Source organism: Biomphalaria glabrata, chromosome 11 (assembly GCF_947242115.1).
Source record: "Biomphalaria glabrata chromosome 11, xgBioGlab47.1, whole genome shotgun sequence".
NCBI lineage: Eukaryota > Metazoa > Mollusca > Gastropoda > Planorbidae > Biomphalaria > Biomphalaria glabrata.
In genome coordinates, this window is record NC_074721.1 from 17,677,152 (window position 1) to 17,695,786 (window position 18,635).

Consider the following 18,635-nt stretch of genomic DNA (forward strand, 5'->3'; position numbering starts at 1 on the left):
ACGTGGAAGGCCTCGCTTTCACTTTTCCTCTTTTTAGCTTTCATACTCTGGCTGTGACTTTGGTTACCGGGTTTCCTCTTGTCTATACACATGTAACGTAAATCTCATACGACGTTCTGTCAGCATAGAACGAGTGGCCTTGCGAGAAATGACTTTTCTATTGGTGTCATCTCGATCTCTTATCCCTGGGATCCTTCTCAGCCACCACTGTTGCGCCACGTTTGTGATCACTTCCACGTCTCCCAAGCGTTGGTGGCTGTTGGGACGATGAGTGTATTTAGCATTTATTTGTATTTAGCATTAAACATGTCTAATATATTTGAATCTCTTTTTCACCTGATTTATATAGATATAAAAACTTTACAAGAAATACATTTCTGTATATCCATATCTTTATATCTCTCTCTATATATAATATACTAGGGCCTATAACTATCAAACCGAAATGAACATGTGTAGACTCGTTTATTTATTTCATTGAATATCTTCTCTGATCTAGGCATGGTCGTCCATGCTGACGGCGCCGACATCACCCAAGAGTTTTATTCGACCGAACGTTTTCAAAAAGCCCTGGCCAACTTTACAGTACAAAGAGAGGCAGACCAAAACAAAACTGTTCTTGTGGCCAGCTTTGTCTCTGGTAAGTTTTCAATGTTTGAAATTGAGTGTCAACGTTTTGTATTAAAGACCATCCACCAAAGTACGCCTCAATAACGCCCTGCAATTTGGCAAGCTTGTGACTTGGCACAGACTTGTGACTTGGCAACGAGTTATTTGTCGAAACTGCCAACAGTTTGAGACGTTACAAGTTTGGGATCAGATCTTCTGTGATTTTTGGTCTCGGATTATTTATCAGCCTTGCAACTTGTTGTTACCTGCGATCAAGAACCTCCAGCCCTGCAACATGCATTTCTGTAGTCCTTTATCCTGTAATCGTTCATCCTGCGATTTAGTAAATTTAAATTCTAAAAGTAAAGTAAAGTTTCCATTTCAGATCTTGTGGTCTGTATGGCGTGTCAGGTCTTAATATTTCACCACTGAATTATTATTATGTCTAGTTATTAAAACATTATTAATTTGCAATGTGTGTATGTGTTATAATGAATAAATAACATATATTACTTTTAGCCTCGAATTCAGCCCGACAGTCACACCATACACACAAAGTTGTGCATAAACTAATAAACAATGTATAGGATGATTGAAATTAAAATATACATTTAATCTAATAATATTTATGCAATGAAAATGATATATGATCAATGATAATAATAAAACAAATATAAGTACATATAGATCTAGTATAATTTGGTTCTATCCAATACTTAATTAGTATTTAAAATCAAGAATTATCCACCTAACTTAAAAGGTTCAGTAATATTGTCCACAACAAAATTTCAAGACGACTTCATGAAAATTCATCATACTTTATGTTCAAATGTTCAGGACAGTCCAAATATCTTCTATCCAAGATACTTTTCCCCGACAATCAATAGGCAAAGTTCATAGTAGCATCAACTACTTCACAATGTACCACCAGGTCTGGAGATAGCAACCACCAATCTGGAACCTCAGACTCATAAATCATAAACTTGAATAAAACTTGAAACATCACAGAAAACCTGAGATGAAAACCTCAGTCCTGTAACCTAAAACTGAGACTTTCTATTTCACTCCTGAAATCTGAGACCCTATAGAAAAATAAAGAACAGATTCTTCTAATCTTCTAATCTAATTACAAAATACGAATACAATCGAATACATACTAAAAATAACTAAACAATGTGAAATAAAACTCACCCTAAACAGGGGTCAAGATAATCCTTTAAGAATATCCACCAAGGCCAACGATAATGCTATCCAATATCATGTCCAAGGAGAAATTCAAGAGTTGAACAGAATAGAGCCTGTTTCAGTCTAGCAACATGGCGTGAAAAGCACCAAACGATCTACGACGAAAGTCTACGTCATAAAAAAATTATGACGAAACAACAAGGGGAGATCACCTACTGCACACACATAAAACAAATGCAAATGACGTCATCAAAACAGATGAAAGCGGTGCTATTAAATAAAGAACATTCTTACTATACAACTAATTCAATAGTTGCGGCATGGCGGATGACGTAAAGGTCATCTGTTTCTGTGGCCTACGGTTAACGAGGGTGTTATGTGGCCAGCACAATGACCAACCGTCTTTACTTTCCTCCAACTTGTCAGGTACCCATTAGAACTGGGTGGACAAAGAGGCGCACAAAGATCCCGTAATTAAAAATCCCAGTCTTCACCGGGAATCGAACCCGGGAGCCCCGGTTCAGAAGCCAAGTTCTTTACCGCTAAGCCACCACGTCTCTAAATTTAAATTCTAGATCCTTACTTTTATCTATGGTCTCCTTCAGTTGCAAAGCGACAATGGATCATCTCAGAGAAATGAAATGAATGACCACGCATGGTACAATGTCGTACACATAGCATTCCCCCCCCCCCCATCAAATCACCTGATGTCTTATATCTTGTTAATAAAAACACATAGAAATTTGCTTTCAACAAAATGGAAAACATGCGAAATGACTTGGACTAGGAAGATGTTGAAAAAAATGATATTTTTTGTTGCTGTTATTTACCATGTAACACGGACTAATTACAGTGGTTTACTTTAATACTTATTTGTCCATAGGAATAAGTTTAAAAGTTTATGTTGGCATAAAAAATTTGGAACTAACTGTCGAAGCTGGTGAAGACTTCCGTGGTCAAATGAAAGGATTACTCGGAAACTTCAATGGGAATTCATCGGACGACTTTGAGTTGCCAGATGGCACATTACTCTCAACAAGTGAAAGTGACACAGACAGAAAAATATTTCAAAACTTTGGTTCGAAATGTAAGTTGGCCTATATTTTTAAAAAGTAATTTAAAATAACTACTATATGGCTCAGTTTTATACAGTTAAAAATCATAAGTAAACCTAATTTAAAATGTTTCTTTTTTTTTTTCTTACAACGGGAAATCAAATGAAAAAGGTATCGTTTAAAGTATTGTTTTCTTCTGAGGTAATACCTCGTTTAAAGTATTGTTTTCTTCTGAGGTAATACCTCGTTTAAAGTATTGTTTTCTTCTGAGGTACTACCTCGTTTAAAGTATTGTTTTCTTCTGAGGTAATACCGCGTTTAAAGTATTGTTTTCTTCTGAGGTACTACCTCGTTTAAAGTATTGTTTTCTTCTGAGGTAATACCGCGTTTAAAGTATTGTTTTCTTCTCAGGTAATAACTCGTTTAAAAATAATCTTTATTTATTTTTTAAACATATTTTAATGAAACAAAACGTTAATAAAAGCAGTGGCGTAGCTAGGCTGGGTGGATGGGAGGAAATTCGAAAATTCCTCCAGGGGCCCCCTCACGTTCGACATTTTTTTACATTAAATATTTAATATTACGCCTTCATCTCATGTCATAATGTCGAAATTCATGGGCCCCTAAAGAGGTCAAGCCCCACGGGCCCCCAAACGATGGAAAATACTAGCTACACCACTGAATAAAAGAAAATACAAATTCCATGTTTTAAACTGAAAACAAACATATTCTAGGGATACTTGGTGATAAAAAAGTATATCATGCTTCAACATCAGAGATACTTTTGTAATTATTAGTAGCTTGTAATTCAAAGCTTTAAATATTTTAGCTGTACATGTTAAACTTGTCAATATACCTGCATTAAGTGTCGATTTGCGTATATCCTTCGGGGGCCGTTTGAGTTTGTGTAATAACACAAACACTTTTGTAAATTTTTTTTATTAGTAATTCAGAAATTTATTTTTTTCTGCTGCTATTAATTTATATTGAATTATTTCAACTTAAACACTTTTAATAAGCGGCAAAAGTACGAAATTGATTTTTTTCTGTCACGTCTGCTCAATCCAGGGGAAGTACATGCCAACAACAGTATTTTCAAATACGCTCAAGGTGAAGGCTCACGCGATTACCGCCATGCAGACTTTGTTCCGATTTTTTTGGATGAAGTTGATAACACGACAAAAGAAGCTGCGTACCGTTACTGTGGAGCAGACGACATTGCATGTGTTTTTGACTACGTGGCAACAGGAGATGTTACATTTGCAGAGAATACAAAACTTACAGCAGACGTCTCGCGAAACGAACGCAAGGCACGAGGTTAGTTTAATTCTTCTTCACTTTCAAATTTGTATTCTTTTTTATTTATGATTGATCCCAAAAGTAAAGTCCAATACTTTGAAAAGAAAAGTAGATATAAATACTTTGAAAAGAAAAGTAGATATAAATACTTTTAAAAGAAAAGTAGATATAAATACTGATACTATCCTAAGTGTTGTATTTCTATTTTCTTTTATTTCTATGAAAACCAGTGGCAACTAAAAAAAAAAACGAACTTAAAGACATTGGCGTGGCCTTTTATGTACACTAGGTACACTCACTGGGAATATTTTTTTAAATCATTTTTTTTTACATTACTTCATTTTAAGAATATAGAAAAACGCCAGTCAAAAAAAAATACGAATCACCTTCATCAAACTGTAGCGAAGCGCTACCAAACGGCCTACAGTACACTAGGGGAAGAAACTCTTAGTAGCGTTGCTGCTTTTCTTCCGAGTTAAAGCCCTTGTCTAACTCGTTGGATTATTTAGTCACAGTAAAGGGTGAATGGTCCCTGGACACTTTTCTATAATCGGCACAGCTACGCTCATAACATTTTGAGTGTAATTAACTTTTTTTTTATAATGTAGAGGTGTTTTTTAGCTTCAAACCCTACTTAAAAGGGTGGGGGTTAAACTCAAAACCCCTTCAAAATTTTAAGTGTGTAATTTGCTTTTTTTTTATATTCAAGAGAGGGTTTATCGTAAATTTTGGAGGGGGTTTTAAAATCAAATTCTTCCTTAACTGTGCTCTTGGAATTTGGTGATTGTCATTTGCATTTTTATTTTTTTGGTTTTGTTTTATAGAAGAGGGGGATTTAACTGCAAAAACCCCTGGTAGGGGGTTTTAAACTAAAAAACCATTGGCTGTGCTGGGGCAAGTGATGGTTTACTATTAAAATCTCACCTAAAATAAACAAAATCAAAGCAAAAAATCAGTCACTAGATTCCGATCCACCCACTTCGGGAAGGGGGGGTGTTGAACCCCAACCCCCACCCCCTGGCTACGCCCATGTATTTAGGCCTACATAGTACATGATTCATGTTTGGGCCTACGTAGTATATAATACATGTTTAGACTACGTAATACATGATACATGTTTAGACCTATGTAGTATATTATACATTTTTAGGTCTAAATATCAAACTATCAAAAAATCAAACAAAGCATTAGGGTTTATTAAAAGAAATTTCTATTCATAAAATAAAGACATAACATTAAAATGCTATTCAACCTTGTTAGGCCAAAAATGGAATATGCATCCTCTCTTTGGTGCCCCTAAACTCAAGAAAACATGAAGAAACTGGAACAGACACAAAATAGAGCAGTGAGATTCACAACAAACGAATATTCACATTTGACTCCTTTAGTAAAATCACTAAATTTAGAAAACCTTCAAGACAGAAGGCTCAAAAGTAAAGTAGCAATCATACATAAAACACTGAACCATAATCTTCAAATACAAAAACAAAATCAAATAAAATACTCAGAAAGAAACAAGATAAAGGCACATTCCTCGTTCCATATGCTAGGACAAATTTGTACACATGCTCCTTCTTCCCTAGTGCTATTAGAGCATGGAATGGGTTGCCTAAGCTAGCCAGGAAAACCAGTGACTTGGCAGAATTTAGGTCATTGGTTAATATGCATGACTAAATGCATGACGCGAAGGACGTAATCATCTTCCTTTTTGAAATGGGATCTGTATTATATAAGATAAGATAAGATACGTAGTACTTCTAGTTTATAAAACTAATTATGTAAGCTATCTTTTCATAAAAATACACCTATTCTAAAACAATACCAAAATGTAAGTGAGATAATGTTACAATATGTTAACAAAAAAATATAATTTTGTGTGTATTTTGAAATTTTCCGTATCACTAAGTCAAATATATTTATAAAATGTACAATAAATGTTTGCAACAGATATAAATATTAGTTAACTGTATTTTTTTGTCTGGTCAACAAGCTGCTAAAATTAAAAGAAAACATTTTTGTTTGTTTATAAAGGCACTTCTTATGTAAATATCACACACATTTTTTTTAATGGACTTTTTATGCTGCGACTTTCGTGCAGTAGCGTGACGGCCGCGGCAGTTTCATCTAACTACCATAGTTAAAAGTATCTATAGTTGATTGTTTTGTATATTTTTGTGAAAAATAAATCAATGCCAACGAATTTTTGTTGGCGCTTTAAACTTAATTGACGTTGCAGAGACACATGATTTAACATCTGTTGTGTTTTTTATTTACATAAATCTTATCTAAATTACATCTACAATATTCCATATTTATCTTTAAGATCTAGATCTAGTAGATATAGATCACAAGATTGCTAAATCAGAAGTTTAGTTTAGCTAGATCTACATTTTTATTCTAATTCCATTTAAATGCAAATGCAAATAGCTCTAATGGTAACTGTAATGTGACAATGAGCAGACGTTATCGAAGTACAAGCTCGATACCTTTTCTTTTCCTCTTTTTTTTTTATTACAAATTAATACCAAAAGATTATCTAAAATCGTTCGTCTGACATATTTTACATATCCGGTAGTTCTCATGCCGTATTATGTAATTTTCTCTTTATCAATAATAGGCTATTAGTTTGTTATTAAGTTAACAGCAATGCCTGGTAGTCCGGTTAGCGTGCTGGACTAATTATCTCAACTGTTCTGGGTTCATACCCTGCTCGCTGCCATCCACCGTCGTCCAGCGGTAGGTTTGGATAAGGAAAAAAATATTCTTAACTTCGAAAGGAACGCCAATTGAATTTATTGTTGAAACATTATTATTTTCGACAATCAAACAAAATCAAGTCTTGTATATTCCTTGTGAAAAGGCGGATCCAACTGAGATTCTACTCCGACGGGGGACGCCTTTGAGTTTGTGTAATAACACAAACTCTCATTGTAATCTTGTTTATTGAGTCATCTTGTCTATGAATAATTGTGCAAAGTCTCAACATGATCCGAGAATGGTTGTGGGAGAAATAACGTGTACAAACTTTTTACCAGAGAGACATTTACACAGAGTGAGTTGACAAAAGCTTTCTAAAACTAAAATTTTGTTTATTTTATATAAATCTTTTTTTCGGTAATGGCTACATCGAACGGATTTCTAAATGCTATATGAACCATACAAATCCAAACCCTTAGATTTAACCCTAAATGTTAATTTGTTAATGACTTTGTTGGCAGCTAATACATTACCGACAATCAACATCACACAAAGTCTGAGAAATGCCAGCCATTGGAAGGTTTATGTAGGTATCGTAGCCATTTTGACAATCATAACGGAAGACCCTGATAATGATACGATAAGCTGCAAGTTAATCAATGACAATGGACATGTTCAACTGAATTCTAGCAGCGGCATTATTCAGTACTCTCCCAGCAGCGAGGACCCTGTTATTATTCAGTAAGTGATTGGTGAACTTGTTTTTATTACTTTAAAAATATTCACTTTTTTTTTTAAACTCTTTCAGATAATTTTTTCTCTCGCTCTAGCAATCTCTCTTTCTGTTATTTTTATCTTTCAAAGGTCGTTCTCTGACTCACATTCTATCTGTAGCTTTTTCACTATCTCACTATTGTCACAGTCTCAGTTGACATTGCCTGTTATATGTTCACCTCGAGTTAAGAGGGTGAAAAGACACGTGAAACTCCTGATATAGGAACAGGAAGTAAGAATGACTACATTGACTTTTAGTTCAGTAGGTAGTATCTTTTGGTCCTGTGAGGACAGTAGTGACTTAGAGAGTCGAGTAGTAATTTTGAGTTCGGTAGTATCTTTTGAGAAGTCAGAGCCAGTGCACTTAAAACAGTACATATATTTCTAGTAGTTAATTTTCTGTATTATTGAAGTATTTGTTACCCACTATGATGACGATATTTAAAGTCTACTCTGGAGAATCGAACATGTTAAATATATATTTGATACCGCTGTTATGCGGATATGATTATGTTGTTTCGTATTGGATTATGTAACTACTAAGGGGTGCAGTATTATTATTGTCATCCAATAAACTTTGGGTTTTGTCTGCTAAAGTGGATTTAAGTCGATCTGTAATAGCTATGTTTGTCACGTGTCAAGTGTGACTCCAGGAAGAACGAACCCAGCATTCTACGGCATTCGCGACACCTTAATAGTGACTAGTCTCATGTGTAACATTATAATACCACCTCAACACTTAACTTTTACATATTGGTGGCCAGTATGGAGAACGAACCCACGACATTCGCGTTATCAGCACTATATCTCCAATGTTCTATCTCTTTCTCTCTAAATCACGTTTTCTTTTTTTTGTCACTTTATTTTGTTGTTGGTATGAAGATTATTTTCTTTCCCATATATATTGTTTCTTTCTCTCGCCCTCTCTCAGACATTTCAAAGCTACACACGCCGTCCATTGTCATAGAATTAAAAGTTTTGCATATATTCATTGGTCATGGATCTAAAGCTCTCTTTTGTTAATTTCTTTAAATCTTGTAATTTTTGTTTAAATTAGACTTTTAACGAATAAATTGACAAAATGTAAATATTTTTACAAGAGACAATATTTGAAGTATTTTTTTTATTTACTAAATTATGTTCTTTAATCTAAAGTTAATATTAACTATTAACTATTTTTCTTTTTTTAAAAATCTACTTTATTTTATTTTAAAAGCAATAATCTCTTTGTTTGGTTTAAATTATGAAAGTAATAACTAACAGCAAGATAAAAAAAATAAAAAGCGATATGTAAAATATTGTAGGAATATAAGTCAAACCAAGAAAAGACGTTATACATTAAAAGGAGAATGATATTGAGATATTTATAAATAAATTTATAAACGAAATAATGTCAAGAACGCTTTATTGAAAGACTACTGTTGCCAGCTAAATAATTAAGAAGATTTTTTTTAAATACTTAAAACAATGTTACAAAGACAGTTTGTATTGAAACACAAACTCAAAATCGGCCTCCGAAGTGGTCCACCCAGGCAGGTACAAAGGCAGGTTTCAACCTTTTTAGAAAGAATATCAGAATGAAATTCTATCAAAGGTAAATGACAGACAAGAATGGATAAAGAAGGTTGACAGATCCTGTGTGGTGTCCCAACTGTCCAGCAAACCAATGGATAGGTGAAAGTGAATGTGAAGTTAGATGTGAACCTGGCTTAACTGATGTCTTATAATGAGTATCTAATTAATCTAATTGTCTTGTAAAGAGTCCATCTCTTATTCAGAGCTTATGGTATAAAAAGTTTACGTAGAAAATCCTTTTGATAAGATATCTAAGATGGTTTTACTGTTCTAAAGTTATTGCGATAATATGAAAACCTACTTCTTACTTGTTTTTTTTTTTTTTTACTCTTTAAAAAAAAAGTAAACATTTTGTTTTGTAAATGTTGTAGTTAGTATAACAGATCTTACATAACTTAGCAATACAATTGTAGAAAAAATTATATTTAACCAAAAATCTAAAACATTTGCATAAATGTCTTAAAAATGGTAAATAGTCATCTCCCTTACTAAATAGCCTCTTGTTTTTTTTTACTATTAATAGTAAGTAGTTGTAAAAATGTTGAATATCTATTAAAAACTGCTTGCATAATTGATTTTAAAAATTAGATTTTTCGCTTTCAGAAAAGAAAAAAAGTAGCCGTTGCATTAGAACTTTGAATGGTCTAAAATATTGTGATTTCGGAATTTCACTATCTTTTCTAGTTTACGAGATCTAAACGGGACGGGCGGACAGACGGAAGGACAGACATTCCAAACAAAAGTAATAGCGTATTTCCACTTTTCATGGAAGGCTAAAAAAACAAAGCTTATATTAAGCGTACTCTTATTAATCAGTAATGTAATTAAATTTGTGATAGATCTAGACTATTCTAGACTAAAAACTAACAAATCTCTGCGATTGCAAGTAATTTTACCAATTGTGTTTGTTTAGTGCAATTGTGTGCTGTCAGCTTTCTAAATACACCATGGGCGTAGCCAGGGGGGTTGGGGTTCAACCCCCCCCCCCCCGAAATTAAATCCCCCCTGCAGGGGGGAATTGGAATTTAGTGACTGATTTTTTTGTTTTGATTCTATTTATTTTAGGTGAGATTTTAATACTAAACCATCACTTGCCTCAGCGCAGCTAAGGGGGTTTTGAGTTTAAAAACCCTTACTAGGGGGTTTTGCAGTCAAATCCCCCTCTTCTATAAATCAAAATCGTAAAAAAAAATGCGAACGAGGATCCACAATTTCCAAGAGCATAGCTAAGGAAAATTTTGATTTTAAACCCCCCTCCAAAATTATCGATAAAACCTCCTCTTCAATATAAGACTATCCATACATACAGTCACCAGATTCTATGAGCGTAGCAAAGAGGGGTTTGTGTTTAAATCCCCCCTCCAGCGAGGTTTACAGCTTAAAACCATCTCTTCAATATAAAAAAAGCAACTTACATACTAAAAATTCTATGAGCGTAGCCAAAATGTTTTTTAGATCCCCCCCCCCCTTTATCAGCGGGGTTTGAAGCTAAAAAAAGTATCCTTCTATATAAAAAAAGCGAAAAAAATACCTCTTCAATATTAAAAAAAAGCAAATTACACACTCAAAATTCTAGGAGCGTCGCCAAGCCAGATGAGGGGTTTGAATTTAAACCCTCTCCTCCAGAGGGCTAGTTTAAAGTTTAAAACCCTTCCTGAAGGTTTTGAGTTTAAAAACCCATATACAGAGAGTTTTTAGGTTGAAAACCTCTCTCTTCAATTTCATTCTAAAGCAAACTACAGTCATCAAATTCTATGACCGTAGCAAATGGGATTTTGAATAAAAAAAAAAAAAAAAACTCCCCAGATTTTTTTGTTTACCCTCCGCCTCAATGGTTTTGACGATTAAACTTTCCTTTTTGATATAAGAGCTAAAGCAAATTACAGTCACCTAATTCGAAGCGCTTAGCTATAGATGTTACACATTTCTATCAGTGGCTGGGCTCCAATAATGAAATGCAGTGAGTAGCCATCTGAGGGAATTGAAAAAGTCTAAATGTGGCTCAACAAAGATGCCTAAGACAGATTTTAGGAGTCAGTCAGTTAAAGAGATCGAGTCTCAATCAAGAAAGTCCTATGCCGAACTGGGAGTCGACACCTTTAGTAAGGCTGTAACCGAGCGTAGCATGAGGTCTGCGGGACATGTTCTCCGATAAAATGAATTACGCATATTAAGAGTTGCGATGACATGGAGGCCATTACAAGGAAAGCGCAAACAGGGACATCCTAATACAACTTGGCGCTACACTTCATGGAGGTCCTCAAAGCAGGTGGGAAGACGCTTCAGACATTGCCATTGACAGATTTTTGTGGAAGCAGCTTGCCGCCCAATGCGCCGAACGACGCGGGATGATCTAAGTCAGTAAGAATAGCACATAAGGTTTTTGAAATAAAACTTTTAAATAGCAGAATAATGCACTGTAGATACCTCAGTATATGCATTTTGTTGGCTTTAAATACTGGAAGTAGTGCTTGGCGCTCCCCAGACCCTCTTGCTGGCAATGGCGGGGAGTCTACAATTTTCCCACTAACTGCAGGAAGAACCTATTCTAGGCAACTAGGGTACAATAAACGTTTCCGAAAGAATTAAGGGATTAATTATGTACACACACACATATGAATTGTTTGCGGGGGAGGGGAATTCAACCCCCCCCCGAAAAAAAAAATCCTGGCTACGCCCGTGGAATACACTGTGATCTGTTTACTTATTTGGACTAGTTGGAAAGGGAATGGGGTAGAAAAAAGTGCGCCTCTGGGTGTTCGCTTACTAAATTCATGTATAAAAAAAAGGTAAACAACCTAAAAATGTGAACGTGATGACTAAAGTCTCCTTAGTCTCCTCAAGTAGATGTGCTATTCACTTCAGCAGCGAAAATGGAAGTTTTAATAGTTATGTATTGTTAGCTTCAAAGTTAAAAGCGGCGACCTACAAAGTATAAAGGGGGCTAATTCAACTTATATCACCACTTCAGTGAATCATCAGTTAAGTTTAATTTCTGTCCCATGTTTGAGATGCCAAACAAAATTATTAGTTACAAATAGTTAAGCAGCTATTTGATTAATTGTATTTATTGATAATTGTTTTATAATGTTTTGTAAGGTAAAAAAAACATATTGTGTAAATATTTATTTTGATCAGAGATTGAGTGTGGGAGAAATAACTTGTACAAGCTTTTTACCTCACAGACAGACGGATTGAAATAATATAAGCTTTGTAACAATGAACAACATTGAATATTATAATATAACACTTTAAAATATATCTATTGACTATTAAATTATAATTGAACCTTTTCTTGTTGTTTTTCAGATAATTTATTCTATTTTTTTTTCAAAAAACAAAACATTTGTATTGTTGTTATGCCTTCTAGAGTTCAAGCAATCGACCAATTTAACGGAACTTCACTAATTTATACTATTCCCGTTGCTGTGTGTCCAAACTGCAGTGGACATGGAGAGTGCAATAATCAAACAGTCCTAGAGTCTAAGTCGACAACAAACTTTGTGGTTTATCAGTGCATATGCAAACCTGCTTATACAGGTAAATAAAACATTTCCTCACGATTTACTTACAAGAATAACACGCATACATTCGAACCCATCTACACGATTTGTTTTTAAGAGAAGGCTTTCTAATGAAATCTATCAGCTGGAAACGTCAACGACATGAAGTCACTGATTAACATGCATGTCTAAATTTATACATGAAATGTCTAGGACGTCAATATTTCGAAATGTGTAGGACGTCATTATTTCGAAATGTGTAGGACGTCATTATTTCGAACTGAGTAGGACGTCATTATTTCAAACTGAGTAGGACGTCATTATTTCGAAATGAGTAGGACGTCATTATTTCGAAATGAGTAGGACGTCATTATTTCGAACTGAGTAGGACGTCATTATTTCGAAATGAGTAGGACGTCATTATTTCGAAATGAGTAGGACGTCATTATTTCGAAATGAGTAGGACGTCATTATTTCGAAATGAGTAGGACGTCATTATTTCGAAATGAGTAGGACGTCATTATTTCGAACTGAGTAGGACGTCATTATTTCGAAATGAGTAGGACGTCATTATTTCGAAATGAGTAGGACGTCATTATTTCGAACTGAGTAGGACGTCATTATTTCGAACTGAGTAGGACGTCATTATTTCGAACTGAGTAGGACGTCATTATTTCGAACTGAATAGGACGTCATTATTTCGAAATGTGTAGGACGTCATTATTTCGAAATGTGTAGGACGTCATTATTTCGACATGTGTAGGACGTCATTATTTCGACATGTGTAGGACGTCATTATTTCGACATGTGTAGGACGTCATTATTTCCTCTTTTGAAGTATGGTCGGCAATTGAAAACTTACGATCAAAGGTTAAGGTCAAGACGTCCATAGAGCTTGCAGGACAGCAATACAGTTCCATGAGTTTCTGTGTGTGTTTGTGGGTAATAATGTTGAAGGGTTTTAGCCACATTTTATCTCAATAACTTGGAAATTAAGACCCCCCCCCCCCAAAATGAATACTTCTTATATCTTTGAGAAAGGCTGGAAATCGAAGAAATAAAAAAATAACGATAATCAGAAAGGACAAATGTCTTGTTGTAACACAAACGATACATTTTTTTTATAAAAAAAAAAGTCTTTTAATCATTGTATCAATATTGATGCAACTTTTTCTGATTAGTTTCTGCCGTTCTAAGGTATTTAAGATTTTTACAATTTCCTAAAAAAATTCTAGGACGCTCTAGTGAAATTAATTGCAATAACTAAAATGGAATAGAGTCAAAATTCTAACACTCAATGCGTGAGTTGATCTACGTTTCAGGTGTCTTTTATTACCACTAATAAGTTGCACATTTATTTTTAAAAATGTTTTAAGTCATAGAGTAAAATCACTGACAAATTTTACAAATTAAAATTATCATGATGTATTAGCGGAAGAGCTTAGAAACTTCAATTCAGCTGTTTAAAAAGTTGGCAACAAATCCTTTCAAACGTATCCATAGAACCTATCAACACGTCCTCTAGTCCGACATCGGACACACCACAATGCGAACTATTTCTTGTGTTTTCTTCCTCCCTAGTTATCGAGCAGCGCTGATACAGTCTGACAAACTCAGGAACAAACGGGATTTTGTATTTTGTATTCTTCCCTTAATGGACAGAAGTCCCCCACTTTGTGACATTTTAATGTACGAGCTCTTGGCGGTTGTCTTTTTCCGACTTTGCAGAGACATCTTTGTTGCATAATTTTCATTTAAATATGTTTGCGTTGTTTACGTAATATTTGACTCTCTTTTGATTAAAACTTGATATAGTCCATAGATTTGTTTTGCGGAACCAACTGAAACATGGCGTTTGAAAAAATTCTGAGCTGCTAAGATTATGCACGCTTTTTGTGGTTATAATGGTTTATGATGTTAAACATTTGTATAGGTGTGTTCTGCGATCAGAACTACGATGCCTGTAAGGACAGACCTTGTGCGGATCAACAGAATTGTACAGACCTGACACCTGAACAGCAAGGAGATAGCCATATTGGTTATAGGTGTGGGGACTGTCCAGTTGGATACAAGTTAAGAAATATTAGTGGACATCCAGTCTGTATTGGTAAACATATATTTTTTGTATAGCTTTTTTTTTCTTTAGCACATAATAGCAATTAAGGGAGACGCGGTGGCTAGTCTGTTTGGCAATATAAAAAAGTAACCAATTAGACAATTAATCACTGGTAATAAATTATTTCGTTTAATAGAAACAAATACAACTAACCACTTGAATTCCGAACCTGGCGTCTTGGTATGGCTTTAAGCTATTTGAAATATGAGGCTCCTTATAAATCCAACTCTAATGCTGGCTACACCCATATTGCAATTTTTACAAAGCTTATATCAGCTCTGCCTGTCTGTTTGGCAATATAAAAAGTAACCAATTTGATAATTAATCACTGGTAATTGATTATTTTGTTTAATAGAAACAAATGAGACTAATACTCCAGTGTTTACAGATATGACAACATTTGTTGGGTTTAATTTTCTTAAACAATTCTTAACGCTATTTCTCCTTCACGCATTTTCCAATCCAGTTGCTACTTTGAACAATTATTTATTGTACCTAACAAAACATAAATCAAGAAACAAAAACAGTCATTTTGTTAATGTAAATTTATTGTTTTGTTTGATATTGAATAAGGGAAATAACTTGTAAATTATTGTTAGATATAGTTTTAAGGTCGGAGTTCTTCACCTTTACAAAAGCTTTCTTTTTTTTTTTTAAAGGATTTTTAAATATTTTGCTTATTTTTCTTTTGCTCTTTCTTCAAATGACTGAAACTCTTCCTGACATTGTTTTTGGCCCCAAAAAGTGAGAGCCCTTAGGATAAGCTAAGCTTAGGTTGCCAATAGTTAAATCCACCACTGGATAGATTAAACGAGTTGTGGAGAAGACGATGCTAAAGGAATGCAAGTAGTACATTTGAGTAGGCGCGAATGTCCAGGTGAATATAACAAATTCTGGGGCACGCTAAGATAAGATAATATAAAATACTGAGTAAGAAAAACAAAACTTTAGTGTTTATTTTAACATTTTAACTTGGTGAATCTCAATTATTTCATCAATCCACTCGATTTTTATTCATAAACTTAAACATATGTTGAACTCATCTTACCGTCACACACTGTCATATCATGTCACTGAAATTTCTATTTAGAAAAAATAAAAACATTAAAAAAGACACAAGCTAGGGTCATGCTATTACACTTCTGTACAAAAAATTTAATTTTGTTGAAAAAAAAAGATTCAATTGTTTTTGTCTGAATAGGTAGCTCAACAGTATTCTACGCTAGGTTCCAACACTCAGAGCATAAGGTCAACTCGTATAATAATACTAATTAATTTTTACATTTTTTAAACAAACGCAATGTTAGCTGAAGGCACTATGGGAACATACAAGATAAACAATAGAGTTAAAATGGTAAATTAAGCTAATCAAGTTTTGAACTGATAGGCCTTAATGTTTAATTGAATGTGGTGAAGCATGTGGTATGTATAAGCTCAAAAGGGAGAAGGTTTCAAACCTTTTGTCCATGAACTGAAAAGGCCCGCAAAACATTAACTCGCATGGGTTACCTTCCTTGAACTCGGAAAATTTTGTGTTTTTTTTATATTATCAAGTTAAACACATGACGCACTTGATATGCTACTAAACACACAGATTGTTAATTCTTTAGATATCAATGAGTGCAATGGAACCAAAGTTTGCGATCAGATTTGTACAAACACAGAAGGTTCCTATGTGTGTAGCTGTCAAGATGGATACCGCTTGAGGGAATCAAAATCATGCATCGGTAAAATAGGAATTTTGTTTTTATCTTTTTTACTTAAGTAGATTTAATTTTACTACTATTTTACTTAATGTCTTTTACATGATTTCAATGCAGAATTTTTGTATAAAACGTATAGCAATTGTTAGTACTTTTCAATGCCATTTTTATTATAAAAGATTTATCCTCTGTTGAGCTGAATATGTTTACACTTCAAGTGTAACACTTGCCAAAATATAGTTATGTGGTATTTGGTTCTAGATTTCGACCTAGAAAATACAATTTGTGTCTTTTAAATTGCAACTATTAGCTCAGTCAGTAGCTTTGACTTCAGGCCCAACTTGTCACTTCAGGACTAGATTAGTTCATCTCCTTTTTTTTTTGTTGAAGGGCGGATTGAAGTATGCGAAGGCAGTGGCGTAGCTAGGGTGGGGGTGAATTTAAACATTCCCCGAGCCCCCTTTGAGTGTTCGAAATTGTTTTTTACATTAAATATTAAATATTACGCAAAATGCAGGGTCTCCCAAAGAAGTCAAGCGCCCGGTCCCCAAAACAATGGCTAATTCCTAGCTATACCACTCTGTGGAGGCCCCCAGGCAAGGTTTTTGTGTAGGCTCCTATAATTTTTTAAAAGTTTTAATCAAGATCCCCTTATGAATGAAAATACGTATAAGAGAAATAGAGTTCTTGTAAATTTAATACAAATTTCCTTGTCAAAAGAATATTTAATATGTATATTTTAGTTTGTGGAAGGTAGGACCGTTGGTAAATGCACTATCGTAAATATGAAGCTCTATTTACCTATTACAAGCGTACACTTCTTGATCATTTCTTGATGACTTCTTGATCACGACATTTTCGCCAGCTGTAAAAATGAGGAAAAAATAAATAAAAAAAAACGTTCAGTTTTGTACCTATCACACTTCAGATCTAGATCTTTTATGGAGGCCACTTTCTTGTGGACCCCCCGGGGCTACATCGAGCAACATATTTCTTAATATTTCTTATTTTCAGATATCGATGAATGTGCCGAGTCTCTACACAACTGCACACATGATTGTGAAAACAATCCTGGTAGTTTCCAATGCAAATGTTTCTTTGGCATGGATGAAAATTGCAGTTTAGGTATCAACGCTTGATTGTTGTATAATTTTAATTAAATTGTAAATTGTTTTACATAACAGAGACAAAATGCCATTGCATTTATACATAGAAATTGCAATGAAATTTATTTAAATAATTAGATGATTAGTCACCTGCACCATCTATTGTAATTGCATATAGAGGTCAATACAGAATCATTGTTCATATTGCAGAGAGAAATGTTGGTCTATTTAGTGCCTGGGCAATAAATCAGAACATTTACGAGAGCTTTATTTTTGGACAGTGCAAAACGAAAGTCGAGCTCTGACAAAGTCAATTGTCCTCAGGACAAAGATTGAGGTTGGCTTTACAAGGTCGAGGTCATGAGAGAGAACCGACACTTGCTCTGAAATTGATATTTCGTTCTTCTCGACTTAGTTCTGTCGCTCTGTTAGGGCACTGTAGCTGATATGTCAACTCTCTTCATTTAACAAAGTTTATATTAACGCACTCTGTCTTTCTGTCTGTCTGTTCTTCAATGTTGTCTTTCTATTGCTTGCTCTATCAGCCTTTTCTTTTTTTTTTCCTGATACTGATATATATATATATATATATATATATATATATATATTAAAACTCATAACTAAACGTTGGTGTCATGTGGCCAGCGCAACGATCAACCAACCACCTTTACTTCCTCAATGCTGTCAGGTCAGGTACCCATTAGAGTTGGGTAATCTTTAATTGCTAATAAAACTTGTTTGGATTGATATTGACGAGTTGTTTGGTAATCCCAGGCTCTGTCCAGGCACGGTTATCTTCCTGGGATTTTTTTTCCCTTTTTTTTTTTGTATATTTAAAAATAATTGAATTATTAATAATCTTAATAAAAAAAACAGGTGCAGCAGATCAGGAAATATGCTCTAGATCAGGCTGCAGTCATCTATGTCACGTGGTTAACGGTGCTGCTGTGTGTATGTGTCGCTCTGGTTATGTATTGAAGGATGACAACAAATCTTGTGAAAGTAAGATACAT

The 18,635-nt window shown here is 34.3% G+C and overlaps 1 protein-coding gene across 1 annotated transcript in view; it reads left to right on the forward strand.

The window, feature by feature from the left end:
• Nucleotides 1–18,635, forward strand: part of LOC106067895 (uncharacterized) — a 98,921-nt gene that overhangs the window by 44,037 nt on the left and 36,249 nt on the right. The window contains exons 12-20 of the mRNA XM_056004358.1: nt 500–640; nt 2,678–2,881; nt 3,918–4,166; nt 7,367–7,586; nt 12,565–12,734; nt 14,631–14,804; nt 16,424–16,540; nt 17,531–17,641; nt 18,499–18,624. Of these exons, the coding sequence (XP_055860333.1) occupies nt 500–640; nt 2,678–2,881; nt 3,918–4,166; nt 7,367–7,586; nt 12,565–12,734; nt 14,631–14,804; nt 16,424–16,540; nt 17,531–17,641; nt 18,499–18,624 (1,512 nt within the window). The remainder of the gene's footprint in view (nt 1–499; nt 641–2,677; nt 2,882–3,917; nt 4,167–7,366; nt 7,587–12,564; nt 12,735–14,630; nt 14,805–16,423; nt 16,541–17,530; nt 17,642–18,498; nt 18,625–18,635) is intronic.